This window comes from Muntiacus reevesi, chromosome 13, assembly GCF_963930625.1.
Source record: "Muntiacus reevesi chromosome 13, mMunRee1.1, whole genome shotgun sequence".
NCBI lineage: Eukaryota > Metazoa > Chordata > Mammalia > Artiodactyla > Cervidae > Muntiacus > Muntiacus reevesi.
Window position 1 is genome coordinate 15,437,257 of NC_089261.1, and position 26,738 is coordinate 15,463,994.

The following is a 26,738-nucleotide window of genomic DNA, read 5'->3' on the forward strand; positions in this document are numbered from 1 at the left end:
TGCAATATGGGAGACCCAGGTTCAATCCCTGGGTTGGGAAGGTGCCCTGGAAAAGGAAATGGCAACTCACTCTAGTATTCTTGCCTGGGAAATCTCATGGACAGAGGAGCCTGGCAGGCTACAAACCACAGGGTCGCAAAGAGTTGGACACGACTGAGTGACTAACTTTTCTGTACTTTGAGTAGGTGTGGGTACTCTAAACTAGGTCATTTCTAGTGCCCCGTAGCCTCCTGTGAGAGTACACCACGGAGGTGAACGTTTACTGTCCGTATTTGGACGTTTGTAACTAAAGGGGTTTCATATTCTTCGTCTTCATAGGGTTGCTGTGCACAGATGAGGAGGAATCTGTCACCTCGGGCTCTAATGCTAATTTCTGTGCTCACCTTGGGCCCTGCAGGGTGAGGATCCACGACCTCCGCACTGACAGCATCGCCCTGTCCATCTCCGCCCACCAGCTTGGAGTTTCTGCGGTCCAGATGGATGACTGGAAGATCGTCAGTGGAGGCGAGGAGGGCCTGGTCTCCGTGTGGGACTACCGGATGAGCCAGAAGCTGTGGGAGGTTCACTCCAGGTAGGCTGGCCCACAGGTGCTGCAGAGGCGGGCTCTTCCCTTCGCAGTGTCCTTGCTGTGATCCTCTGAGCCAGCTGCTGAGATCTCTGGAAATGGGTTCAGAACTGGAGCTGGTCGCTGCTGCCTGTTCAGACGGCTGCCACCTGGCTTGGGTAGAGACCGTGATGGCCCAGGCCCCCATCCTCCACTCCAGGGAGTATTGCCATTTACAAGGGCACTTCACACTGAAAAATTCAGGTTCAACCAAGAAGGAATTTGTGACTTTAACCTTTAGCTCCAAAATTCAAGAGACAGATACTCTCCTAAGCAGAGCAGATGGCTAGGTAAAGGGATACTAAGGGGGCCTCACCTGTTAAACATCTTGAGCTTGCTTCTAACCTTTAAAGCAGAGGTGGCCTTGCCTGAGCAGGGTCAGCTGGAGCCGACTCGAGGCTGCCACCTCGCCCACACCCACCCACGCACCCCGAGTTTTCCATCAGCACCTCGGTGACGAGATGCTCTGGGGCAGGGGTTCTGTGTGCATGTAGGGCAGAGCATCCATGGCTGAGGCTGCAGATGCACACCGAGGCGTGTCCCCGCCAACTGCGTGAGGAAGTGAAGACTGCAGACAGGTCTAGGTTAAGTACGAGGTAAAAAGAGGATGGGCTTGCTTTCTTGCTGGGCAGTGATAGCTGGTGCTTGGCCGGCAGCCTTCTCAGCTGGGGTGCCTGCCATCCGTGGGGATGCAGAGTTGCCACCAGGTGGTGCCAGAAGGCAGCAAACGCCCACACCGTGGCCGCCCAGAGCTGTCTCCCCGAAGGACAGCCTTGACTTTTTTCTCAAGCGCTGTCTCAGCCTGGCCGCTCCCCCAGCTGCCCCCAGCAGCTCCGGTCAGCCCACAAGGACTGCCCTTGCGCAGAGCTCATTTCTGTCTCCCTGAAAAGCTCTTCTTCCTCGGGTGGATCGTTAAGGTGAAGCCAGGGTAAGGAAGGTTGTGCCCAGAACTGTGTCCTGCCCCACCTTCCTAGCTCGTTTGTGATGCCTGTCGGTTCTCACCAGTGCTTAGCGCTTGTCCCAGAGAAGGTCTCAAAGCCTCGTTTACCAGCGCAAGGCTGATGCCGCTCAGGCTGCTGGGGATTCTCAGACTCAGTCCAGTCCTGGCGGCCAGTGCCCCATGCCCTCAAGCTCTGGTCCCACTGCCAACCACAGCCACACTCCCCAGGTCCCCCCGTCCCTCCTCAGCCAGCCAGCGGCACGCCTGGGACTGAGCCCCGACCTGTCCCCTCCCCGTCCTCCTCTCGTCTTTGCTCTCCAGCCCTCTTGCCTCGCTGGGCCCTAAGCAAAGTTCTCCAGGAACACTTTCTGTCCAGCCGGCACCACAGACCCTGGACTTGGGAACCCCGTCACCACCTTAAGAGGATCCTCGGCTCTGGCCAAGATGCCTGTCCTGCCCCCAGCCATCTCCAGGGCAGGGACACCCCCTCAGCCCTTCTCAGCGGGCCTGGCTGACAGGCCAGAGTCTACTGGGCCTAGAAGACCCCCGTAGTCTCTGCTGGTGTCTCCTGTTCCTCCTCCCAGTGCTGAACTGTGTCTCATCTTGTGGCTTATATCGTCTCTGGTGCTCTGGAAACACTGGCTGCTTTTCAGGGGCATAGAGCCCACCTTCTTAACACTTGGGACACACTCTGCTGGCAGGCATCTTCTTGCATTAGACAACTTTTCTATCCTATGTCTCCTGGCCCATTGCTCCATTGGAGGAAGTTTTTCTAAATGAACAAAGTCTTTGCTACATAGGTTTTAAGCCACTTTGTTCCTTGTTGTTCTGAATGTGCTGTCACAACCCGGAGTATGGCCCTCTGAGAGGGGCGGAAGGGGAGTCCTGTCCTGGGGGTGGCCGGGGGCGGGGCAGGCATCTTGGCCAGAGCAGAGGGTCCACTCAAGAGTAAGGCGGTGAGGGGGCTCCTGAGTCCGGGGCCTGGCGGGGCCGTCATGGCCAGCACCGGGCAGACCCTGCAGATGGGGAACCCGGCACAGGCCAGCCCGTGAGAGAGGCTGTTCTCCACCACGGGTGTCTGAGTTGTCTCAGGTTATTTGTCCTTTTACGTCCCAGCGCGCCAGGTGCTGGAGTGTTAGCCAGAGAGCACAGGACCATGGAGACGCCTGTACAGAGTAGGCCCAGCGTGTGGCCTGGCCTCCGTGAGGCCAGACACTGGCCCTCGGGGGGGGCCCAGTTTCCTCCACTGTGAAGGAAGAGCCTGGCTTAGACGGCTCTGGAACCCCGTGCAGCTCCACACTTGTGAGGCCCTTGTAGCAGAGGGAGGACGTGAGTTCCCACGGGCTTACCCTGACGAGCGTCCCCATGTGTTCCAGACACCCCGTGCGGCACATCTCCTTCAACAGCCACAGCCTCATCACGGCCCACGTGCCCTACGAGCGGGTGGTGCGCAGCGCCGACCTGGACAACTTCGCCACCCACCGCAGGTCAGCGCTCGGGCGGGGGATGGCCTGGGTGTGTGGGTGTTCAGAACAGACACTCTTAGCCTGATTTTGTTACTAAAACCGCCCGGGCCACCTAGTTCCCTGCAGGGCGTACCCTCAGGCATGGCCGTTCTTTTCATTGAAGTCAGGAACAGACACATAGGTGTGGCCAGTAACACGCGCTGAGTGCCTGCTGCAGCTGGATGCTGCGGGGGTGGGGAGGTGGTAGGGGCACAGCGGGGCTGTGGCCACACACGCCTAGAGCCCAAGCCTCAAGGCTTAAGATGGTGTTAGAAGCCCAGCGACAGTGCCAAAGCCCAGTCCTCACACCCAGCCCGAGGCTCAGAGGCCCTTCTTACCACCGTTGGCCTGGCTCCCTGCCCAGCTGGGCACCTCCCCACACTCAGTTCCCTCCATCAAACCTGTCTGCTCACCTCTTCCTCTCTAGGCGCGGGATTGGAGTGTCGCACACACTGGGACATTCGTCCTGAGTGGCTGTCTCGAGCGGACGTCACGGGGGCGGGGGCTGGGCCCTGGAACTGAGCGTGCTTTCTCTGTGCTTTCTCTAGACACCGGGGGCTGATCCAGGCCTACGCGTTTGCAGTGGACCAGCTGGCCTTTCAGAGCGCGGTACCCGTCTGCCGCTCGTCCTGTGATGCCATGCCGGGTTACAACTACGACCTCGCACTTGCCTTCCCCCCCGACAGTATTTAAGCGAGCGGGAGGGGCACCGCACGGGGCTGTAAGTGTTGGGGAGAAGAGCAGCCCCAGGGCGCACTGTGTGACCCCCCCCACATCCCTCTGCGCCTTTGCTTTTCCCCTTTGCTGGGGGTCTCCCCACGTCGTCGTGTATACTGCACAGAGGCCTTCACTGTAACTCCCAGGGGAGGCCCTGTGGCACCCCCCGTCCAGCACACTCACCCTCTTTCCAGTCTCCAAACTCCTTCTTTGGGGGGCCTTTGGATACGCTGGTCTCTGAGCTGATAAGGCCTCATCAGCCACCCAGCTCTTGGATTTGAGGTCACGAATTCAACTCTGGGTCATCCCCAGTCTGGGAGGACAGTCCTTTATCCTGGTAGCTTTTGATTTATAATTATATATTTGTACAATAATTTCATTAATAACTTTTGCTTACTACGATGTCTGTAACATGTGATACAAAGTAGACGTTTTCTACATACTCATGAATAAACAACTGTCCTCCACCTAGGGGGAAGATGATGGATTCTGGAGTAGAGAATGAGAAGAGGGGATAATACTGGAGGAACTGTTATATGTTAACCCACCTAGATAAGACAGGGTAACACAAGAGACCTGTTCATGCTGATAAATAGCTTCCATTTCCGTAAGATTAAGAGGGCAAACCATTGCATTCCTCTTGATTTAAAGACTCTTGTAACCAGCAGCCACCTACCATATCTACAAAATATCAAAGCAGAAAAACTGATGGAACTAAACAGAGAAATCCATGCTCATGGTGGGTGGTCAGATCAAATCAGTAAAAATATGTAAGGATTTGGAAGACATACTTAATATAATTTATAAGCTCAACACAGTGGCTATAGATAGGATTCTGTACCTTTTCAGATACCCACAGGCCACACACAAGAAATGACCACAGATGGAGGCCACAGGAGCAGCTCGGATTAGACCAAGAGCAGTACCAGCAGACAGGCCCAGTCCAGTGCCCCCAGTCCCAGTGGGTTCCAGTCAGACTTCAACAGAGCGCTAAGCAAAGACCTGGAAACTCCAGGCGCTCCTGAATTAACTTAGGATTTTTATATTTTTAACTGGAGGATAACTGCTTTACAACATAGGGTTGGTTTCCACTGTTCAGCAACATGAATCTGACTTGCTTTTAAAGAGGGAAATAAAAATGGAAACCAGGAAGGGAGACAGTAGAAGCACTGACCATCAAGACCCAGGGGGTGAGGCAGAATGGGACAGGGTTACCTTGTGACTTAGTGGACACCAAGGTCCTAGTGATCCCAACAAGGAAGGAGTTAAGGATAAGAACACTAATGAACTAGTGTTTAAGCATTAGTTGCTCAGTCATGTACCACTCCTTACAACCCTATGGATGGCAGCTCACCAGGCTCCTCTCTCCATGGGATTCTCCAGGCAAGAATACTGGAGTAGGTTGCCATTCCCTTTTCCAGGGGATCTTCCCAACCCAGGGTCTCCTGAATGCAGGCTGATTCTTTTCCATCTGAGCCACCAGGGAAATCTCATGAACACCAACAAATAGTGAAGTTGATCTTAAAGCCAAAAGCAGTTTTTTAAAAAGATGAAATATACAACTGTTGATAAAGGTTTTAAAAAAGAAGGCCCAAGGGACTATCAAACAGAGTAAGTATATTTTCAGCGTGGGGATGATTTGCCTACGCTGATCCAAGAGCAAAGTGCAGCTTTCCTGCTGTTCACAAGCATGTGCAGATGGTTGGGAAACACACCGTTACCTGGAGTCCTAGAACTTTTGAATCTTGAGGGTTGTGGAAGGCTTTTTTATCTTTTTCAGATTAAGGTCCTCGTTCGTAAAAGATGCACATCCAGCTAGAGAGGATGACAGAACCAGAGAGAGAGTGGCTCTGGGACCCGTCCCTCCTCCCGAGCGCGGCTGTCCTTCCCGGGAAGGCGGCTGTGTCAGTGGAGTTTCCTGCTTCCCTTCAGAAAACCCCATTACTTCCCAAATGAAGCTGGCCTGCAGCTGGCGGATGACACATGTACTGTACTGGAGTCTCACTGCTCTGACCCCCGAGTGACATCGTGCTACATGGCTTCCATCTCTCAGTCTTACCACTGGGGAAAGTCGTTTTTCCTTTAAGCAGCAGCTCCCTTGCAGTCTGATTTCACAGTTCATTTTGCAGATACAGTCTCCCTCTTAGCTTTGCAGGAATTAAGGATAATGAAAGAGTTCAAAAGAAATTAGACCCAGAAAATTTTACTGAAAATAAAAAGTTTTCAGCTACTTTGATTCACTGCTGGTCCAGGGTAAAATGTTAACAAGTGTGGGGTTTTCCTTCCTAGCCTGTTGATAACATCTACCATCCACGAAAACCACCTGGGCTTTGTGAAGAGTTTCCTGGACGCAAACTAGAACTCCAGGCACGCTGAGCTCAGTCAGCACTTTTTTGCAGTAAACCTTACGTCCCTGAAGAAGTAGCCCTGATGGGGAAAGGTTCAGAGTTCTTTCGTGAACAACCCCTTTCCATGGCTTCACGAAATCTTGGCCCACGTCCACCCCCGTCTGCTCACCCCCCCTTGCCTGTGTCCCCGCTGGCTGTTTTGTGGGAGCTCCTCTGCCAGTTGAGTTCTTAGCTGACTGACCCAAAGTCTGCTCTTGCTGTACCTCTCTGTTCTGCTTTTCAGCCTCAGCCTCAGGTCTTCCCCAAGACCAGGATGGCCCTCAGGGAGAGCCAGAGGGCCGAACGCCAGAGACCTTTGTCTCGTCCGGCTTTGACTTTTCTACTTTATACCATGTCCGTGTTCTGATGCTAAATTTTTCAAATGTACGTATTCCCAAAATGACTCCTCACTCTGGCAAGGTGTGTCGCACCAGCACCGCCCCCCCCATTCTCCACTCTACCAGCTCTGCACTCTCCTCCCAAAAATCTCACGTGGCGCGTTGAATAGCTTTCCCCCAGAACCAGTTAGAGGGGCTCCTAGCTCAGGATCCAGGAGACCCACACACAGTGTGTGAAACTGCATAAGGGGATTTTTATGGGAGGAAGTGTGGCTCTTTTGTCAGATTCTCAAAAGGTAAAAACCCCAGTTCCCTGAGGATTCCAGCTATAGCCACTAGATGGCGCTGCCGCTGCCCAGGAAGTGATTCATCTGAAGACACATCCTAGGGCCACATCATCTTCCCCTGCAAGGAGACAGCCTGCCCTGGCTGACTGGATTCAGCTGATTCGAGGAAAACACAGTGTCCCTAAGAGTGGAGTTCTGGTCCGAGTCCTCTGTACCCTCCAGAGCCAGGCTGCCCTCTATCTGAGAGAACAGCGCGTCTCACTCCGCACTGAGATGGCAAACACGCCACAGCGAACCCACCCTGCTCACCATCGGAGAGAAGTGGCCTTCTGGTGGGGATGCAGCCTTCTCTTACTGGGGCCTGTCAGGACGGGCGGGCCCACAAGGGTGGCGCCGGGGGCTGCTGGCCTTCCCTGACTCGCCTTCGCTCTGCGCAGCAGCTGTGGCATCTGGGAGTGCGCGGTGCCGGCTGCCAGGCCCCGGTGCCCCAACGACGCGGACCTGCCTGCCTCACCCGCCGCCAGGCCGGATGAATCCCTGGCTCCTGTGCAGGGCCCAGGGCGATTTGGACGGCGTGGCCTGGGGTGAGCAACGGCAGGGCCCCCTCATTGGGCTCCAGCCGGTGCCACGTGGGCGCCAACCTGCGCTCTCCCTGCCTCTGCTGCTGGGCGGGGGCTTCTGAGCAGAAGCTCCACCGGGGAACTTCTCTACCCCTAGAATGGGTGGGCAGGCTCCCCCCACATCCAGAGTGGAGCTTGTCCTGATCTTCCCTCGCCCAGCACCAGTGCGAACGCCCTCCTCCTGGATTCCTTTAGAGGGAGGTGCCGCAAGCTGCTCCTCTGACGCATCCGCCCACCTGACCGCTTGCCCCATGGACTTTGGGGTCAAGACGGGAAATTCAGTCCCTGCTGACCTGGTCCACCAGCGGGTTAGGAGGAAGAGCAGCCACCACATGCCCATCAGAATCCTCAGTCCTCCTTGGGGCCAAGTTCCTCCAGCCACTGAATCCCTCCTGGCATTGGTCACCGGTTCCGGAAGAGCCCAGAGACAAAGGCAACACTGATACCCACCCCCCCGGGAGGTGATGGTGACAGCCCCAGCTCCTCCCACTCAACTCTCCAAGGCCTCCCCAAGGTCACAGTGTGGGAGGACAGCTTGCAAGGCAGAACCTTGTCTCTGAAACCCTTGCCAAGGCGACTTGTATTTTTAACTCTCCATCAGCCTACGTTAAGTCACTATGCTGTGTGCGGTTAAGCTTCAGCCTGGTGAACCCTGGACAGCAGAGATGGGTTCACTTGCTCAGTGACAAGGATCAGATCTATACATGAACCTGCCTCCCATTAGCAAAGCACATAAAGAACATCCCCAGCCCCTGGGGTCAGAAAATAATCAAACTGCTGAAGTTTAGGCATACCTCAGTAACTTGTTCCCTCAGAGGGTGCTCGGCCAAAGCTAGAAGCTCCTGCCATCTTACTCCATTCCTTTATCCATAATTCATGTTAACGTGGCTGCAGGTTTCCCTTGAGCTTCTCATATTAGATTTCCATTACACAGCCCTTTTGTAAACCTACCACATGGCCATGTTTGTGTCAAATTGCTCTATTCTTCTAATAGCCAAAAGCAGAGTTCTCATAACATTTTCTCCTTGGTAATATGGCAACATTGGACTAGATCCTGCCTTCATCCCAATTCCTGGGAAGTGGGTGGAGAATGTGGAGAGAGGTGACCTCACCCTCATTCTGCACGCTGTGGACATGTCCCTGCTCCATCTCCTCCACCCACAGCCTGAGGCCCTCAAAGCACTGACTTCAAATATTTGATTTAGCATTGATTAATCATGAGTATAATTCCCAATAAGAGGAAAGCTGTAAAACAAGGGCATTTGTTCTACAACAGGCAAATTAAGAAATCAACAGACGCATCACTTCAGATGGGGGCAGAGCTACACTCACTCAGGGTCTCTGCAGCCAGAAAGCCCCTCCTGGGCACACCCACCAGTCCAGCCTGTCACAGGGGCCATGCCAAGACTCGTGCCCAGGGCAGTGACCCTCATCCTTTCCATTCAAAGGCCAGCAGCAGACTGTGGGGAATAACCGCCCTCCCTAGAAGTGGGTCTGCCCTAACAGCTGATCCCGGATCACTCCCTGAATGACCAAATGAGTGAAGACACCACCTCATGCACCGTGCCCTGGGAGCCGGCAGGAGAGCCCCAGGCCGACTCTGGCCTGCCTTCTGGTGGAAGTCAGTCAGACTCCCTCAGTGACGGTGAGATGTCAGCATGTTCTGGGGCAGCACAGACCAGGCTCGGGGTGAATAAATCCCTTTCTTCACTAGCAGTTTAGGTAAGCCATGGCCAAAGCTCCAAAGACATCCAGCTGGCCCTTGGTGGTCTGAACAAGTACAAGCGCACGCTGTGTGCCCAAAGTGGCCATGCTTCCAAATGCAGGCTGGGCAGGTGGAAGGTCTGTTGTTTACAGAAACACTATGTTCATGAACTGTGGCCATGCTCCCAAATGCAGGCTGGGCAGGTGGAAGGTCTTGTTTACAAAAACACTACGTTCATGAACTGCCTTTGTTGAGAAGACGACGACTGAAGCAAATGGAGCTCCAGTCCCAGAAAATCCATCCCTCACTGGCCACACCAGCAGGCCTGCTGCTCAGAGACTCCGCGGGACCCTGGTATTCGTGCTAGGCGGGGAAGGACTCAGCAGGGCCTAGGGGGCTAGGGGCATGAATGCTTCGGCCAGGCTGCGGGCATCTCACTGGAGAGCCGTCCTGGACGAGCACTAACTAGCGCTTACCCGGGACCAGCTCTCCTGACTGCAAGTCTTTCTAAATTCCTTCTGCTGGCAGCCAGATCCCAGCAACAGGAGGAGGGAGGGAGGGGTGTTGGAGTCAGGGGTGAGGGGCAATCACATCCCAGTCTCCCACACAAATGCTGGCACCAGGAGGGTAAGCAGAGGCCTTGGGCTTTGCTCCTTAACTGTCAAAACATTTGTGGAATTCAGCACTAAATAAGCAAATCCAAAAATATGGCACTGGGAACTACATCCAGTCTCCTGGGAAAAACCGTAGTGGGAAGGAATATACAAAAAGGATGTATGTATGTATGTCTAACTGAATCACTTTGCTGCACAGCAGAAATTAGCATAATTTGTAAATCAACTACATTAAAAAACCAAAAATCAATAAAAATTACAAAAAATAGCAGAGCTCCAAAAGTGACTCCACACAGCTCTCGACTCACCAGAGATGGAGATGGGGTGGTGCTGTCCCGGCTGCCAGTCTGTGCATCGAGGTCCATGGAGCTGGCGTTCCCCAGACCCTGCTGGGGTTGGAGGTCCCAGCTGGCCCCTCCACGTGCTCCGCAGGACTGGAATGCCCATGTCAGCACTCACTGTCTGAATAAGGAGGGCTTCTCAGCTCCGCCACTGCCCTTGGACACAGGCTCCTCAGCTCTGGGCTAGGTGGTTACGCTTCCCTTCATTACCTTGTGGCTCTGTTTTGGCTTCAAAATACCAACATGCACCTCGTCCTAAGCAACACATCTGCTTGTGTTCGCTGGAAACAGCTCCAGGGGCATGTAGACCCGGGCACTGGGCATTGGATGAAGGCTCCGGGGCGTGTCTGTTATGTTCTGAACCCTAACATGTGAGTGTAAGATAGATAAAAGATGCTTAATACCAAAACTGAATTGCAAATTTAAGAGCACAAAGAATAATAGCAGTAACCAATGATCAGGGGAGCTTTCCTAGAAGGCTAGGAAGGTACCTTCCAGTGGGTGTCAGTGACAGGGACCACCAGGAAGCAGAACGTGACCAGAGACCACAGCGCTGCCCGAGAGAGTCAGCAGGTCCCCAGGGCACCACCGAAGGCCAGCCCTGTGCTGACCTGACTCACTGGCCACAGCCACCGCCCCAGCTGAACGACCGTGTTTCCCCCTTGCCTCACCCTCCACTGCCAGCAGGTGACCACCGGAGGTGTGGGAGATGCTTACCTGGGCCGGTGGCCTCCCCAGCTGCTGCTGTGCTGGGGACCCCGGGGTGCAGGCCGTGTGGCTTCCCCTGTCCTCAGGCCGCACCCCCCCAGCACCACGGGGTGAACTTAGGTGGTCCCCTTGGCTGGCCCTGCTCAGGTCTTCTCCTTGGGCCTGAATATTGGGTCATGACACCCAGGAAGCCCCCGACCCTCCGAGCCCCCATGGAGGAGCTGGAGACTGAGGAGGCAGATGAGTTCCCAGCACTTGTGTTGGGATGCAGCAACCTGTTAACCCCAAGTACACCAGACAGGAAGGGAGAAAAAAAAATCCCCTGCAAACCAGCCTTTGAGAACTAGCTGCTACTGCTTGCTCCTTGTGGTCAACCTCTGGGCCGCCAGATGGCCAGGTCGCCTGCGTGGACGTGGGAAACAGACAGGAGCCACGCTCATTACCAAACCCTTTTCCTTTTTTATTAGAGATAAAAACAGCAAAGTCCCACACACCATACCCTGCGGGAAAACGAGATGAGCAAGGCGTGTCGGCTATTTACAATAAGGGCTGCAGCAATCGGGCCCCCCGTGCAGCCCAGGTCCCAGTGCAGACGCTCCGTGGGGGCAGGCGGTCAGTGGCACAGGGCGATGGTCTCCATGTTCAGGAAGCGGACGTGCATCTTGGTCTCGATGTCAATGCCCTGCCAGATCTGGAGCACAGACGGAGCAGCATGAGTGGGCATCCCTGCCCCCCAAGACCCCCGGCCACTCCCTGCCTGCCCACCTCCGCCACCCACCGCAATGCCCCGCAGGTGAGATCCAGAGCAAAACGCAGAACCTCTTCCATCTGCCTCTTTGCTGGTTAACTGGGCTCTGACATTCAGATTCTTTCTGGACTGTCACAGCAAGTTATTTAAGTGCTGAATCCAGGCTCCTAGCTGAAGTCACTCGAGCCACCCACCACCACTTCAGGCTCCGTGATTTTCATGCAAATTCCTGAGCCCCTGTTAAACCTCCTTTGCACCAGAAAGACGTGGAGACCACCACCTGTGCTGCCCACTCCGTGGTGGGGGCTACCGTGGAATCCTGCACGGAAGCGGCTTGTAAACTGTTAAGGGCTGTGCAACTGTAAGATCTCATCAAGCCATCATCATTCATTCAAAGGTCGCGACAGTTAGGTCTTTATAACCTCCCAAGGATAGGTCACCGTGTTCCAGAAGGATAAGCTCCTGCCCAGGAAAGGTGGTTTCCGCCAAAGACCACGTCTGTCACCACATACCTGGCATGGCCATCAGGGTCCATCCCGGCCAGGGCCCTAGCGGACACTCAGGCCACCAGACCCAATGCCAGACTACGGGCTCCAGCGCCCAGGACTCCGCTCCTCGGCCACTCGGGCCCAAGAGGACCACGGATGGTGAGACGGCTGGAAGGATTCGGACAGGAACCAAGGGGTGTGGTGGGCAGTGACTGGTCACCGTCTCCCTGATTATGTAAGAATTTCAGACTCTCACAATGTTGAGTGTCGCCCTCAACATCTTCAGGGACAGCCACAAGGCTCGGGCACGCACAGTCCTGTGGGCACCCAAGTCACAGGGAGGCCACCGCACACTTTCGGCCACCGTCACGCGCCCACAGTCCCAGGCGCTTTCCTTGTTAGGTGGGCAGGGTGTTCCCAGGAAGAGAGGTCTGGATGCGCAGGGTGGTTTCTGCCAAATGCCAAGGTGATGAGAGGGTCGTGGCGGGGCTCGGAGAACGGGAGCAGCCGGCTGGTCGGGAAAAGCCCAGCAGCCACGGATTGGGGGCCCTGGAGGCGGGCGGGGCAGGGCTGGGAACAGACTGCTGGTTTTCTGAGGCCAAAAAGGATTTCATCTCGTCTTCTGGCTCAAAGCAGCATCCTTCCTCCCTAACCTCCCCTTGGCCTCCCTGTCTTCTCACCGCTCAACTCTGGCTCTTGCCTGGGTGTTACCACCTTTCCACATGCCAAGGTGACCCATGGCACAAATGCCAGCTCAACTTCTCCCCGTCCACCTGCCCTGGGGGAGTGGGCAGGGCATGTCTGAGAGGGAGGCTGACCTCCTCCAGCTCAGCAGGCCCTTCCCGTCTCTCCTTCAGGCCGGGTCTGTACCACCCACGCCCCTCCTCATGTCCCTCCTCTTACCATGACTGGCCAAGTTGGCCACACAGACTTTGGGGGAGTCCCTCGGACAGGCTGCCCCTCGGCTTCCTAGAGCTTCAGCCATAGGGTGGGGGTCCCCAGCGCTGTCCTGGGCACAGGCCTGTTCCCAAAGGGCCGCCTGGGAGTGCTGGCAGCTGGCCCAGGAGCCCCTGGCTATCATTGCCCTAACCTCCCATCTTCCTCAGCTCCTTGAAGGGGTGCGGGGGCACCGCTGTTGGGATGCTCAGAGCCAAAGAGTAGGCAGAGCACCGGCGGGCTTGACTCCTCGCCAATCAGAGCGTCGGGATTCCCAGTGTGCAGGCACGTTTGCAGCCACGAAGGCTGGGCGAGGCCTGAACGTCCACTAACCAGGGTGGAAGGTGGGCAGCTGGGCACACAGCACTGTCTGTGAGGCCCGGGAGGGCAGCAGGACCGCATGTGGGCAGCACCAGTGCGTGCTGAGAAGAGCTGGGCTCACAGGCGTGGAACATTCCAGACCCTGGTTCCAGCTGTCAACAGGGTGCTTCTGAGAAAGGGGACCAGGGACTTGATAGGGAGAAAAACGGAGCCTTCCTCAGAGGCCGTTTCGTACTTGCTAAGTTGTTTTGACTGTCTGTGACTATCATCACCCTTTCAATAAACTTAAGTAAAATCAGTTTAAACCACTGTTAACAGGCCACACTCAGGCTAGACCCTGTTCCCTTGAGACGCCCGTCTCTTCCTGACCAGCAGGGTCCCCCGCAAGCCCCCAGGGCAGCCCCCATGTCCACCCACAATTCCCAGGCACGCACCTTTAGGAAGTCATCGAAGGTGATCCCCTCGTACACTTGATCGGGCTCCTGGGGACAGAGAACGGGGCGCAGTAAGTGGTTTCTGCCCAGAGACCCTCCACCTCCACCCTCTGACCCAGAAAGGGGGGTGGGGCATGTAGGTAGGACCATGAGAACATTTTGGACTGTTCGGCCCTAGCTCGGGGCCGGTCACCTTGAACTCTGGCGTCCCCTTGATGGTGGGGTGGAAGCTGGTGCTGGCGCAGGCCCACCCCCTACCTATGTCCCTGGGGAGGACAGGGCTGACATAATGGGAAAAGAAGGGGGGTGGGGTGGGCACAGAGGCTGGGGCGGCCACCAACAAACACTCCCTGTCATTTCTCCATCCTGCCTTCTCAAACCAGGCTTGGCTGAGAGCAGCTCTGAGCTGACCGGTGCTCCAGACACTGGGCAAAGGGCCAAGGGAATGAAGGGCCAGCCAGCACAGCCCACCCCTCTCGCCTGTGAGTCAGCCTGATGGCATGGGGTCCGGGAGCCTCCCCTCCTCCGGAGTCACCTGTGCACACAGGGACGCACAACATGGTAAGCAAGGCTCCTGCCCCTGATGACGCTACGACCAAGTCCCCACGGCCCCCGCCCACAGCGCCCTCCGTGCCCATGACAACCGGGCGGACATCCCACTGCCTGTCAACACGAGACCAGCCAAAGAAAGCGTGGTCGTCCAGGCTCTGGATTACCACGAAGAAGGGGTCGATCCCAGATGGGCTGATACGGAACAGGCTCCAAGATACGTACCCGCTGGGGAAAAAAACAAGGAGCAGAAACACGTTTGCAGGCTGTTCCCTACACCACAGATGGCTGCCACCTGCCCCAGGGACGTGAGGGGTCAACACGGGGACAAGAAAGTCGGGGGACTTGAACGCCGTGTTGTGTGACTCAGAACTAGAAGACCCAGTGTGTTCGTTGATCTGTGTCAGGAAAAACCCATCAAAGGCAGGTCTCTTTAGGGAGGAGGACCAGGAGAGAGACACTTCTCTTTACTGCTCTGAGATTCGTTCTGACGCGTAGTTAACACCAGGGACTTCCCTGGTGGTCCAGTGGTTAAGAGTCACCTTGCAATGCAGGGGACACCAGTTCAATCCCTGGCCCAGGAAGGGCCCACATGCCACAGAGCAACTAAGCCCGTGTATCACGACGACTGAGCCAGTGCTCTGGAGCCCCGAGAAGAGAAGCCACCACAAGTGAGAAGCCAGCACACCGCAACCAGAGAGTAACGCCCGCTCGCCGCAGCTAGAGAAAGCCCGTGTGCAGCAACGAAGACCCAGCACAGCTAAAAATAAATACGTAAATAATTCATTTAAAAAAAGAAGGAAGAAGACACCAGCAGGCACTCTCCGTGTGTCTGCTACAAGTGTTTCACCAACGTGATTACCATGAGCTGATGCAAATCTCCCAACAGCCCCCTCAAGTGGGCTTTGCTCTTAATCTAATTTCGGATATACTTTTTAATTTTATGAAAAACGCCAGATTCTTAGAAGGCCTGGACCAGCCCTGTCCCTACGGCTGCCTGCTCTTCGTGACCAGGGTCAACAGACAGAAGAAGCGCTGCCCTCTGCCTGCCGCCCACCCCAGGTCCCTGGGGGCAGCCAAGGGGAGTGAACTATAGACAAGGCCCCTTGGGCCCGAGACCCAGCCTGGAGGGTGGCGCCCAGTGGAAGCAAGGCAGGCGGAGGGGCCGGGGCTCGGGGCAGCACCGGGCCGAGACCCCAGGAAAGCCGGTCCGCCCTCTAGCCACAGGAAGGCTTCCCAGAGACGCATCCTGGAAAGATCCCCAACCGCAGTGGACAGCCAGCCCTGGAAGTCCACGACGGTGGGCGATGCCTCGTCTGTCTGTGGCAGGAATGTCAGGTGTCCTCAGAGGCCGCACGGTATGAAGGGAAGTGGTCGCCCCTCGTCCCACGCCTCTGTGTTTATCTGGTCGATGATCACAAGAGAAAATATTTTACAAGCACACAGAAGAGCGGTAAGTTAAGGAAGATGATGCCCACGGTGGCGGGATACCCACCCTGGGAAGCCGGCACGGGCTCCAAGGATGCGTGGATTCTATGCAGATCAGCAGCTGCCAGCTGCCAGCGATTTCACGACAGCAAATTAAGAAAACTCGCCAATTGAAACTAGAGTACTACAGGGAGCAATTTATCGGAGGAGAGTGTAATTAAATCAAGTGGGGATTCGGCTCGCGCAACCCGGCCAGGGGTCCCTGCACTCCCCAGCGAGGCCACCAGCCCTTTCTGCAGCAGCTTAATCTGCTGAGGAGGGTGGGTTCACCAAACCCAGAAGCCTCCCTAGGGCCCCTGAAGCAGACAGATAAAATGCAGTTCAATAAAGTGACCACAGCCCCCTTGCTCCTGGGAGCAGGCCCAGGCCCGCACAAACAGCATGTTCCAGCAGGAAAAAACACCCCTCCACCTGGGCTGGGGTGACCCCAAAGCCGTGGTGGTGTCTGGGACGGCAGCCATGGTGAATACACAGGAGCCAGAGGGGGTGGTCTCAGGGTGACCACCCGAGACCCGCCGCAAGGAACAAGGAACATGATGCGGTGAACACCTCATCACAGACATGATCATATGCCTGCCCACACAGCCCCCCAGGGGCTCAGAGCCCCTGTAAGACCGAGTCCAACATCACTGTCCGGGACGCCCAGAATATTCTATGTCTCTGAGCCTTGGTTCACTTGGAACCAGTGAAACAAGGCTACAAATCCATTAAGTGATGCCCATGGAGAACCTAGCATGGTGCCTACACTCACCCTTCAGAGGACCCTGGGGGGTGCCTGGTTGCCTGGAACCTCCCAGGGGAATCTGCAACCCCCTCTCCCCGCAACAGCACCATCCGAGCCTGTGAATGCCAGCAGTGACCGCTCACAGGACGCGCTGGTCCACTGACCATCCGTTCCTGTGCCCTCTGCTCCATCTGTTCTGCGCTGGGGGTGACTTCACACCCCCCACCAACCCAGGGACAGCAGCTGTGTCTGGAGACACGTTTGGCTGTCATGATTTGGAGGGTGTGACTGACCCAGTAGATAGAAACCAGGGACACTGCTCAACACTCTGCAACCCCAGAGGGCCCTGTGTCAACAGCGCCGGGCAGAGAAACCCCAGGCCTGAGAGCCCGGCTCTGAGAAATGACTCACCACTTCTGACACCAGCGGGAGGCCTCCCACCCTCATCAGCCACACGCCCCGATGGCTGAGCCTGTCTCATCTACACGTCACCCCCGCGGCTCCCAGCTCCTCCCTGGACGCCAGATCGTGGGCCCTCAGGAGACCCCTGCCCTCCAGGCCACAAGTCGCCTCATTAATAATAAAATTAATGAGAGTGAGCCCATGCGGTACACCCACCGGGCCTGGCTCTGCCGGGTGCTACCGTGGGCCCAGGAAAGCTACCCAGTAGGGTCTGCAGCCCCCCAAGCCCAGCCTCCCCTGCCTGGCCCGACTCCCCAGGACTGGGACCTCAGATTTAGTTTCTGGTGGGACAGGAAAGCAGCAAGGTATCTGAGCAGAGCTCTGCGCCAGGCCCAGTTGGAGTGGTGAGCAGGCCACGGGGGTCTCTGCCCTCCAGGCCTTCCAGCAGCGCAGACTCAGAGCTCGCTGGGTTCTGGCAGGGCTCGGCGGGCGGAGAGTGGAGGGTGGGGACAGGGGCCTTGGGCCCTCACCATCTGCCCCACGCAGACGCTGGCCGCCTCCATCATGGCACCGTCGGCGATGGAGCGCGCTGACTCCTTCTCGATGTGGGGGTTCCCCGACAGCAGCTCCTCTACCACCTGCCGGGCGGGGCAGACACACCGTGAGCTCGGGCCTCAGGCCAGGCCGCTGAGCGCGGTGTGTGTGGGGGCCACTGGGGCCCGCCGGGCAGGTGCAGGAGCATACTTTACATTTCGATACTCTTCCAGGGTGATGCGGCCGTCACTGTCAGAGTCGTACATGTGGAACAGAACTGGGGGCAGTGGGGAGAGGAGAATGAGTCAGGCGAGGATGAGAAGGGAGCCCTGGGTTCCCCGCTCCCCCAAGCTCCCCCTCCCTCAAACTGAGCAAAGCACCCCCAGCAATGCAACCCGAATGCCAAAGCCATAGGGGGCAAGGACAAAGGGCGTGGGGCCAGACGGACCACTTCTGGTGAGTGACCTTGGACAAGCGACCTCACTTCTCTGAGCCTCAGCTTTCCATCTGTAAAATGGGAGTCTCTACACCTCTGCCTCATTGTGGTGGTGTCAGGTGAGCCAAGGCCAGTGGATCACGCGACAGTCTCATCAAGAGGAAGTCAGCTCAGCGTGACTTCAAGGTGTCATTCCTGACAGACCCAAGACAGTGGCTGCCATCCTGGGCTTGGGGCAGGTCATGGACCCCGCTGCTTTCCTCCCGCCCCTGGCTGATCCAAGCCGGCCCCCGAGGGGCATTCACACCTGCTCGGCTTGCTTCTGTCTCAGTGAGGTCACCTGGTCCCTTTACTGACATGACTCAGCAGCCTGTATCCCAGCAGAGCCAGGAGCCGAAGGGGAGGTGACCTCTCCACCCCTGGCTCAGCCTCAGGGAGCCTCAAGCTCACAAAGGCCTCGGTCCCGGCATTTACCCTGCCTGGCGCTCTGCAAACATCTCTGCCCCTCATCCTCACACGACCCTGCCCTGAGCCCAGGGCTACCCCGAGCCCGTGTCACAGACGGGGCTGACAAGCTCAGAGAAGCGAAGGCATTTGCCCACAGCTGCCCTATTAACGGGGGCTTTCCTGGTGGCTCAGACGGTAAAGAATCCGCCTGCATGCAGGAGACCTGGGTTCAATCCCTGGGTTGGGAAGATCCCCTGGAGAAGGGAAGGGCCTATCCACTCCAATATTCTTGTCTGGAGAATTCCATGGACAGAGGAGCCTGGCGGGCTACAGTCCATGGGGTTGCAAAGAGTTGGGACACGACTGAGGGATTTTCACTTCACTTCATTAACGGAGGGGCAGCCAGGGGTTTGAACCAGAGTCTGTCCCATCCCACAGGCCCCATGACCCCTGACCCAGCCCTTGGAACCATCTGGAAGCTGGGCCGACACCAGGCGCCATCACCCTGCCCCCAGCAGTCCTTAGGACACATCCTGAGCTAAGTATAGCCCGGGCCCTGTTTACATTTCTCTGCAGACGCTGCTGCCTCGGGGGCAGGGTGCAGAAGGATGCTGGAGTCCTGGGAAAGTGCACAGGGAGGGAGGGGTGCTGCCCGCCCTGAACTCAGACCCAGGGCCGGAGGGGCCCCGAGGGTGGGGGGCATGGGCCCGCGGAGGCCGCCCCGTGAAGCCCTGTCTGGTGGCGGGCTATGGACCGGGGCAAGGGATGGAAGCACCCCTGAGGTCTCATCCAGCCTCAGAACCACACATGTGAACCAGCGTCAGGTTCAAGGTCAACAGCTGCTTGGTGGAAGGGCTGGATTGAACCAGGTCTGTCCAAACCAATTTCCCATCACCGACAGACCCTTCTATTCCCAGAAAATCACCAGCTGCTGAGGAGTGTCAACAAGGAGGCTGTCTCAGAGCAGCCTAGGAGAGGGAGCACCCTCTCTGCTGTGAAACCCCCCTCCCCAAGGCCCAGAGTTGGGGCTCCCTGACCCTCCCCACCCCCCGCAGGGGCACAGCAGGCCTCGGGGACACCCACATCTCAGCTTCTCTTTCCGGCACAGCTGCACCTGCTCCTCATCCATGGTGGTGTCGATGGGCCGGAAGTAGGACATGATGGTCAGAAAGTCCTCGAAGTTGATCTCGTCGGCCAGGCCGCTGGATCCCTTGCGCAGGTTCCTGCGGGAGCAACGAGGGGGTGTCGGAAATGCATTCAAAACAGAACCTCATCTCACTGCCGCCCACAGCCCCAGAGAAGCCGGCCCCCCCACGCACTCGCTTCACCTACAATGGCTATCCTAGCCTTGGGTTCTGCTACCCAGCGACCAGCTCGTGGGGGTACCGGGGCCCCCCTGGGGGGTTAGTCCAGCCCTGTGCTGCACTCCTCCACCCAGAGACCACCATCCGGGGGTCTGGGGCAGACACAAGCAGCTGCACCTCTGCTGGGGCGGGGGGCTGCGAGGCATGCACGGGGGTCAGAGTTGGGTGGTAATTCACCAGGTATGTCTCCTGACCCTTTCCTTTAGATCAAAAGGGTCAGGGGGTCACAAACTGCAGCCCAGGGGCCAAATCCTGCCTGCCACCTGCTTTTTTATAGCCCGTGAGCTAAGAAGGGTTTGTATGTTTTGATATGGTTGAAAAAATAATGTTAAGGGGGAAAAAAAGAATAGCATCGCATGACAAGTGAAAATTACATGAAATTCAAATCTGAGCGTCCAGAAATAAAGTTTTATTGGCACACGGCCATGCCTGCTCATTTACATGGTATCCGCGGCTGCTTTCAGGCTACAGAGGCAGAGCTGAACAGTTGCAACAGTGACGATGTGGCCCGTGAAGCTTAAAATATTTACTCTCTGGCCTTTTAGAGAAAGTTTGCCAGTTCCTGCTCTCTGTCAGCCGTCTGAAACTCGGGCACAGTGATCTGTGGGCAGGCATTTCTGAGTAATCTGTTTCCTACCAAAGTGTGAACTGCACCAAAGAGCTGCAGGTTTTCGAACAGATGAGGGCAGGTTTGAGATGTCCCTGCAGATGTGCTTTTCCGAAGGGGTGGGAAAGGGCTTGAGTTCCAGGTGGGGCTCGGGGAGCGAACCCAAGGCTGGGTCCGTCTTCTGCCGAGCACACTGCGGGTACCCAGCAAATGCATGCGAGGGCACTGACAAGCCACCAAGTGCAGGTCCTGGCAGAGGGGTTGGGAAAGAGTCAGCCTGGAGCCGACTCCAACCCAACACGGGCTCCGGACCCACCGCTGCCCTACTCTCACCGCTGATCGACTTCTACTGGGGCAGGTCGCCATCTGTGTGATGGTCCCCCTACCCTCCCTGTGCCTCCTTGCAAAGGGACAGTTCTCTGCTGGCCTGGGATGATGATGCTTCTCAAATGCACTTGGGTGCCTCCTGGGGTCAGGACCACATCTCAGCTTAAAGGAACATGTTCAAGGTTCTCTCTCCAGGGGCCCATCTGTTGTGGTTTTGTTGCTAACTTGTATCTGACTCTTTGTGATCCCCACAGACTATAGCTCTCCAGACTCTTCTTCCCATGGGATTTCCCAGGCAAGACTACTGGAGTGGCTTGCCCTTTCCTTCTCCAGGGCATCTTCCCAACTGGGGATGGAACCTGCATCCCCTGCATTGGCAGACAGGTTTTTTACCGCTGCGCCACCGGGAAAGCAGGGGCCCAGTTGCTCCCTTTCAAATCCTGCCCCTGCAGCGTGCACCACACTCCACCATTCAGAGATCTCACTGTCCCCAAGCTTCCATTCCAGGAGATTTTCCAGAAAGAAGTGGCTCCCGAGCCTGGATCACGAAAGGTGGATTGTGAAACAACAAACGGAGAGATGAGAGGGAATCTCCCCAGGACTCAGTAAGCCTAGTCTTTGAGTGTGTGGTGTTTTTTTTTTTATTTCAATTTTCTCTGAAATCATCTCTTACAAAGGTTTCCCACTGTTCCTCTGGACAAATTTTTAATAACCTCAGAGTTCCTGCTGTCATGGGCACAGACCAGACTTACAAGGTATAAAAACAGCCCCAGGAGTCATCAGGCTCCTAGGAGGCATGGTTCAGTGGGTTAGTTTACACCTCCTTCTCAGGGGGTTCTGGCTGCAGCGAGAGGGATGGAGATGAGCTCGGGGACATGTGATGGGCCCCGGGGCAGGCAGGCCATGTGTGTCTGCTTCTCAGGGAAGGCTGTGACCTGGCTGCTTCAGCATCAGGACCCAGCTCAGGGGCAGGGGGCTCCTTCCCATCCTAATGTCCCCAGGAGGTCCATGTGGGCCAGCATCCTGGTCTCTCAAGGCGACCAAAGGGCAGAGGCCGAGGAAACACAGACACAGCCCCTGGAGCCAGGCCGACCTGCACTCCACTCCAATTTCCACAGTGGGGCACCCCAAGGCTAGGGTCAGTGGATAGAAGAATGGGTGTGTGCGCTAAGTCGCTTCACGAGACCCTATAGACTGTAGCCCACCAGGCTCCTCTGTCCATGGGATTCTCTAGGCAAGAATACTGGAGCCGGCTGCCATACCCTCCTCCAGGGATCTTCCCAACCTAGGGAACTTAACTTACGTCTCCCAAGTCACCTGCATTGGCAGGCGGGTTCTTTACCACTAGTACCACCTGGGAAACCCTAAAAGAATGGGGGCTACATCCAAATCTGCAGCCCTGCATCACAGTACTCTTCTTGCAAGAAAGCCCGATTGAGGGCAGTATTTTCACTTCTTTAACTCTCCAATGACTCTGTGAGGACCAGAGCCCGTGGAGGTGGGGACAGACCTGGCTCAAACTGCCTTCCAACCAGCTTTCTGCTTCACTGTCTTGTTCCCAAAATGTCTTAGGATGCAAGGCAGACGCTGGTACTTTTTGAAACCACCTCCAGGCTGTCCCCTGACTCCTCCCTCACTCCTTGGCAGAGCTCACAGGACAGAAATGTAAAGGACGCACAGGCGCTGAGCTGCTCCAGGTCCTGGCTGGGGAAGCCTTTCTTCAATCCTCCTCTTCTTGGTGACCTCTGGGCAGTCCACCAACTCACAAGGGGCCTCCCTTTCTCTAGACCGTGTCTCTAAGCAGGTGCCCAAGGCTGAGGTCCCAGAACCCAAGGGGGGATGGGGGTGAGAGTGGGCTCTCACTTCCTGCTTATGGGCCACTGTCCTCCCTGTCTCCTGCTCACCATCCTGCATCATCTTCCGATGGTCATTCCCTAGAGCAGGTGTCTCATGAGCTGCCCGCACTGCAGGCCTAGGGACCCCTCGACCCCCCTATCATATCTGATCCTCTTCTCTCCTAGGACAGCCTGGTCCAGCCTCCACCATCCCAATGGGCAGAGGCCAGAAGGAGCTCTGCAAAAAGCAAGTCAGAGACTTCCCTGGTGGTCCCGTGGCTAAGACTCTGCACTCCCAGTGCAGGGGGCCCGGGTTCCCTCCCAGGTCAGGGAACTAGATCCCACATGCTGCAACTAAGCAATGCAACCAAATAAATAAATATTTTAAAAAAGCAAATGAGACTCTGTCACTCCCTTGCTCAATGCTCTCTGGAAGCTTCTCCAGCTCGTGGGGTGACTCCCCCCACCACAAGCCTCCACCTGGTCTCCCAGGTCTCAGCCCAGCCCTTGCCCCCATTTCCCACCACACACCCCTCATCAGGGGCCTGAAAGCCTGTTTCAACGTCCACCTTGCAGACACTCAACGTTCCTTGACTGACTGAGGGCCTCCCTCCAACCCTCGGGAGGCACCTGCCTGCGCCCGCGCTCAGGGCTCTGTCCTAACGTTGGACGCTCCAAGCAAGGAGGGTGTCTCTCCCGCCTTGGACTTGGATTCAGGGCTGCGCCTGCCTGTCTGTCCTCTGGCCGGAGGGAGGTTTCCGCTCCGGCTCCTGCCCAGGCCCAGTCCCCTCGGCAGGCAGCGCAGCGTATCAGTCCCGGAGAGCAGCCTGGCCACACCCAAGTTCCACCCTCACCTGAAAACACAACTCCTGGAGTCTGTTCCCAGTTCCCCAGGGGACAGCGGAGGGCCAAGTGACCTCCGGCCAGCCTTGCTTTAAGAAACAGCTTCCAAAAAGAAAAAAAAAGAAACAGCTTCCCTGGTGGCTCAGATGGTAAAGAATCCACCTGCAATGCGGGAGACCTGGGTTCAATTCCTGGGTTGGGAAGATTTCCTGGAGAATGAAATGGTGACCCACTCCAGTATTCCTGCCTGGACAATCCCATGGACAGAGGAGCCTGGGGGGCAGCGGGGGAAGGCAGGTACAGCCCACGGGGTGGCAGAGTCGGACATGACTGAGCACTCAGCATACCGTGGCTCTTGAACACACGTCATCTCAGCGCAGCCTCACAGCAACCCCATAGGGCAGGTGCTGTTATTACTGTCATCGTGCTGTACATGAGCAAAGTGAGGCAGCCTCCGGGTGTCCACGGCCCCGCCGCCACCCATCAGGACAGGAGAGGTTTCCTCAGGTCCCCCTCCAGCCCTGCCACTCTCCTTCTGGGTCGGCGGTGAGGACAGAAGAACCAAGCCCTTGGCCCCAGGTGGGCTCCACAGGCCCGGGGGCAGCAGGGTCACTGGGACCTCCGGGGCGTGCCCCTCTCCCCATCCTGGCCCACCTGGTCCCATGGAAGACACCAGCCCCTCCAGGTCCAACCACAGAAGGCTGGGTCCCGGAGCCGGGCCAACCTCACAGCTGCCCCGGTCTCATCCAGTCTTTCAGAAACAAGCCTCACAGGCAGGTGCCTACGGGCCTGTGTATACAGACACGTCTGCATGCCGCCCCCTTCTCCTGTCAGCCGCCACGACACTCTGGTCACCCCTCACCATCTTCCTCTGACACCTCCAGACCTAGACCCCAAGGGCCATGTTGTCTCCATGTTGGGGGCCACATCACCTGCACCTCCACTTCACCTGCACCTCCACTTCACCACCTGTCAGCAACGCCCCCCAATCCTATTCTGCTCATTGCCTACCCACCCAGGCCTCGCCCTGGGATTCTGCTGGCAGAACCAGGGTTAAAAAGAAGGTGGGGATGCTGAATTCTACTCCCATCTTTACCAGTGACCACGTGACTTCAAACCTTCCTTCTCTGAAGGGACCATGTGACAATTTGCTGGGGGTGATTCCTCAGGTACCAGCCCCCTCACTTTCCTCTGCCCTCTGTCACCCCCTCCCAGGTATCGCAAAGCCACCCATTGCCATCCCTCTGCACTTAGGAGTCCCGGCCCCAGCCCGAGGGACCCTGGCCTCAGCCCCTGACAACCCACTGGCAGCCAGAGTGACCTCTGCAAGATGCCAACCTGCTTCACACTCCACACACTCCCCTTAAAGCCTATCTTTGCCCCCCACCCCTGATGCTGCTCCTGGGTTGAAGTCAAGACCCCTCTTGCTGGCCTAGGGTCTGCACGATCCACCCTGCCCACCCCACACCTCTCACTACGCTCAGCCTCTCTGTGTTCCAGCTGAGTCCCCTCTCTGTCACTCGTATACCTGGACTTTATGCCACAGGGCCTTTGCACATGCAGTTCTGGTCTCTCTCTGCTTTGCCTGGCTAACTCCTGGGCAAAGTTAGTCAGTCTCACCCCACAGGCCCTTAAGGAAGGTTGCTGTATTTTTCAGGGCAGCCCGAGGACTTGCCAGCCCCCGCTTGTGAACAGTGAGGTCCCACTTCTGGCTCAGGGCCTCACAGTCCTGGCAGAACTGAGCTGGGTGGTTCAGGCTTGCACAACTTGAAGCCCGTCCAGGGAGACCCCACCTATCACATGATCTCAACATGCTAGTTCCCTTCCTTCGTCTTTATGCCCGCTCCCCTGCTCCTCAGCCATCTCTGCAGACACAGGGCGTCAGGCCTGGGACCGGGGTGTTTGTCCACAGGCTCTGGCAGCCTGGTGAGGGCATGCCCACCCGCCATGTCCATCCCCTACCTCTTCATCACCTCAGACACAGTGATGTCCCTCCTGATACATGAGTCTTTCAACTCTGACGACACTGGACATTTGAGGACATGAACCTTAGCCTCAGCTTTGGGACACTGTCCATGGTGCCTCTCTCTGCCTCAGTTTCTCCATCTGTAAGCCAGGGCACTGAGCATACTCTGGCTCTTCAACACACATCATCTCAGCACAGCCTCACAGCAACACCACAAGGCAGGTGCTATTATTACCGTCCTTCTATCTATAAGGAAGGTGAGGCAGCCTCCAGGAGGGCGCCAGTGAGCCTGCCTCCTGGTATCCATGCCCCATGAGGTCCAGACTCCAAGCGCGGGGAGACCCAGGGACTCACTTCTGATGAAAACAACATAGAAAAGCTGGTGGAATGTTATCTGCAAGATGAAGTTACCAGTGGATGGTATTTTCCATCTCAAGTGCCCAGTCTCTCTCTTCTCCCCCCCTCTCTTACTGGAACGCCTTACTCTGAGGGAAGCCAGCTGCCAGGTGTGGTAGCTCTAGGGATTGGTTCATGAGCTGCCAACATCCAGGTGGGTGAGCTCGGAAGCAGAGCCTCCCCCAGTCATGCCTTCAGGTGACTGCAGCCCCAGGTGACCCTCCCTGAGCCAGAGAACCCAAATCCCCGATCCATAGAAATGGTGAGCTAATAAATATGTATTGTCTTAAACTGCTAAGTTTGGGGGGGGGGGGGAATTTGTTACGCAGCCATAGCTAACTAATACAGAGGCCAAGAGAGATTGAGTGAGGTGTCCGAAGTCACCTAGCCATGAATCCAGAACTGCTAGACCTCTGACCCATGCTCACAACTCCTACCCAACACATCACATGCCTTTTGAGCACATGAGTCATGACAGAGGTCACAAAGGCAAAACACTCCCCACAAAGTCACCCACCATCAGCATTCCAGGAGAAGGGCCCACCTGTTGTCGAAGAAGGCACGGACGATTTTGGACCGGATTGGGTTGAGCTCCAGGTCAGGGACATTGTTGAAGTTCTCCTTCCTGGGTTTCCAAGGAGGCACACCGGCAAATAAAGGAGAAAAGAATGATGTCAGAGAGCATGTTCATCACTCCTCACGTTGTGTTTTTCACCCTGAGCAGGCCCTATGAGAACGGTCCAGATTCATGAGTCAGGACTGGAATATGCTGCATTGGTCTACCTCCTCCTCTAACCCTTGGACCAGCAGGACCACAGAGGGCCTGGAGGCACAGAGATGCCTTTGGGAATCTGATATATGGCCTGGACATCCACCCTGCCAATCCCCCAGAAGGGTGCAGTGACATAAGACCTGCATCTCATTCTGAGCAGCCAGATACCCCAGGTAGGGAAACCCTGAGTTAGCTGTCCTGGAATCAGAGCTGCAAACTGCTCGCTTGGAGATTTCAAAAACAGTGTCCACAGCAGGTTAAAAACCTGGAGTTTTCACATGACCCAGTGATTCCACTGCTAGGTATATACCTGGATATGTCCCCAGAGAAATGAAAACATTCATCCACATAGAAA

General features: G+C 56.4%; 2 protein-coding genes across 8 annotated transcripts in view; one reads left to right on the forward strand and one right to left on the reverse strand.

Annotated features, from left to right (window-relative positions):
- FBXW8 (F-box and WD repeat domain containing 8) overlaps nucleotides 1-9,988 on the forward strand; it is a 119,649-nt gene extending 109,661 nt beyond the window's left edge. For 2 of the 4 annotated variants that reach the window (XM_065904005.1, XM_065904008.1), the window contains exons 9-11: nucleotides 398-571; nucleotides 2,921-3,031; nucleotides 3,598-4,253. In XM_065904005.1, the coding sequence (XP_065760077.1) occupies nucleotides 398-571; nucleotides 2,921-3,031; nucleotides 3,598-3,742 (430 nt within the window). In that variant the 3' untranslated portion in view covers nucleotides 3,743-4,253. Of the gene's footprint in view, nucleotides 1-397; nucleotides 572-2,920; nucleotides 3,032-3,597; nucleotides 4,254-5,546; nucleotides 5,970-6,055 lie in introns of those variants that run through there. The other 2 variants (XM_065904007.1, XM_065904006.1) reach the window with 2 other exon arrangements.
- Nucleotides 9,989-11,217: 1,229 nt separating this feature from the next.
- Nucleotides 11,218-26,738, reverse strand: part of TESC (tescalcin) — a 61,936-nt gene continuing 46,415 nt past the window's right edge. For 2 of the 4 annotated variants that reach the window (XM_065904190.1, XM_065904191.1), the window contains exons 3-8: nucleotides 26,156-26,236; nucleotides 19,357-19,496; nucleotides 17,606-17,667; nucleotides 17,387-17,494; nucleotides 13,694-13,741; nucleotides 11,218-11,457 (exon numbers count right to left, since the gene is read on the reverse strand). In XM_065904190.1, the coding sequence (XP_065760262.1) occupies nucleotides 11,380-11,457; nucleotides 13,694-13,741; nucleotides 17,387-17,494; nucleotides 17,606-17,667; nucleotides 19,357-19,496; nucleotides 26,156-26,236 (517 nt within the window). In that variant the 3' untranslated portion in view covers nucleotides 11,218-11,379. Of the gene's footprint in view, nucleotides 11,458-12,026; nucleotides 13,449-13,693; nucleotides 13,742-17,386; nucleotides 17,495-17,605; nucleotides 17,668-19,356; nucleotides 19,497-26,155; nucleotides 26,237-26,738 lie in introns of all 4 variants that reach the window. The other 2 variants (XR_010658821.1, XR_010658820.1) reach the window with 2 other exon arrangements.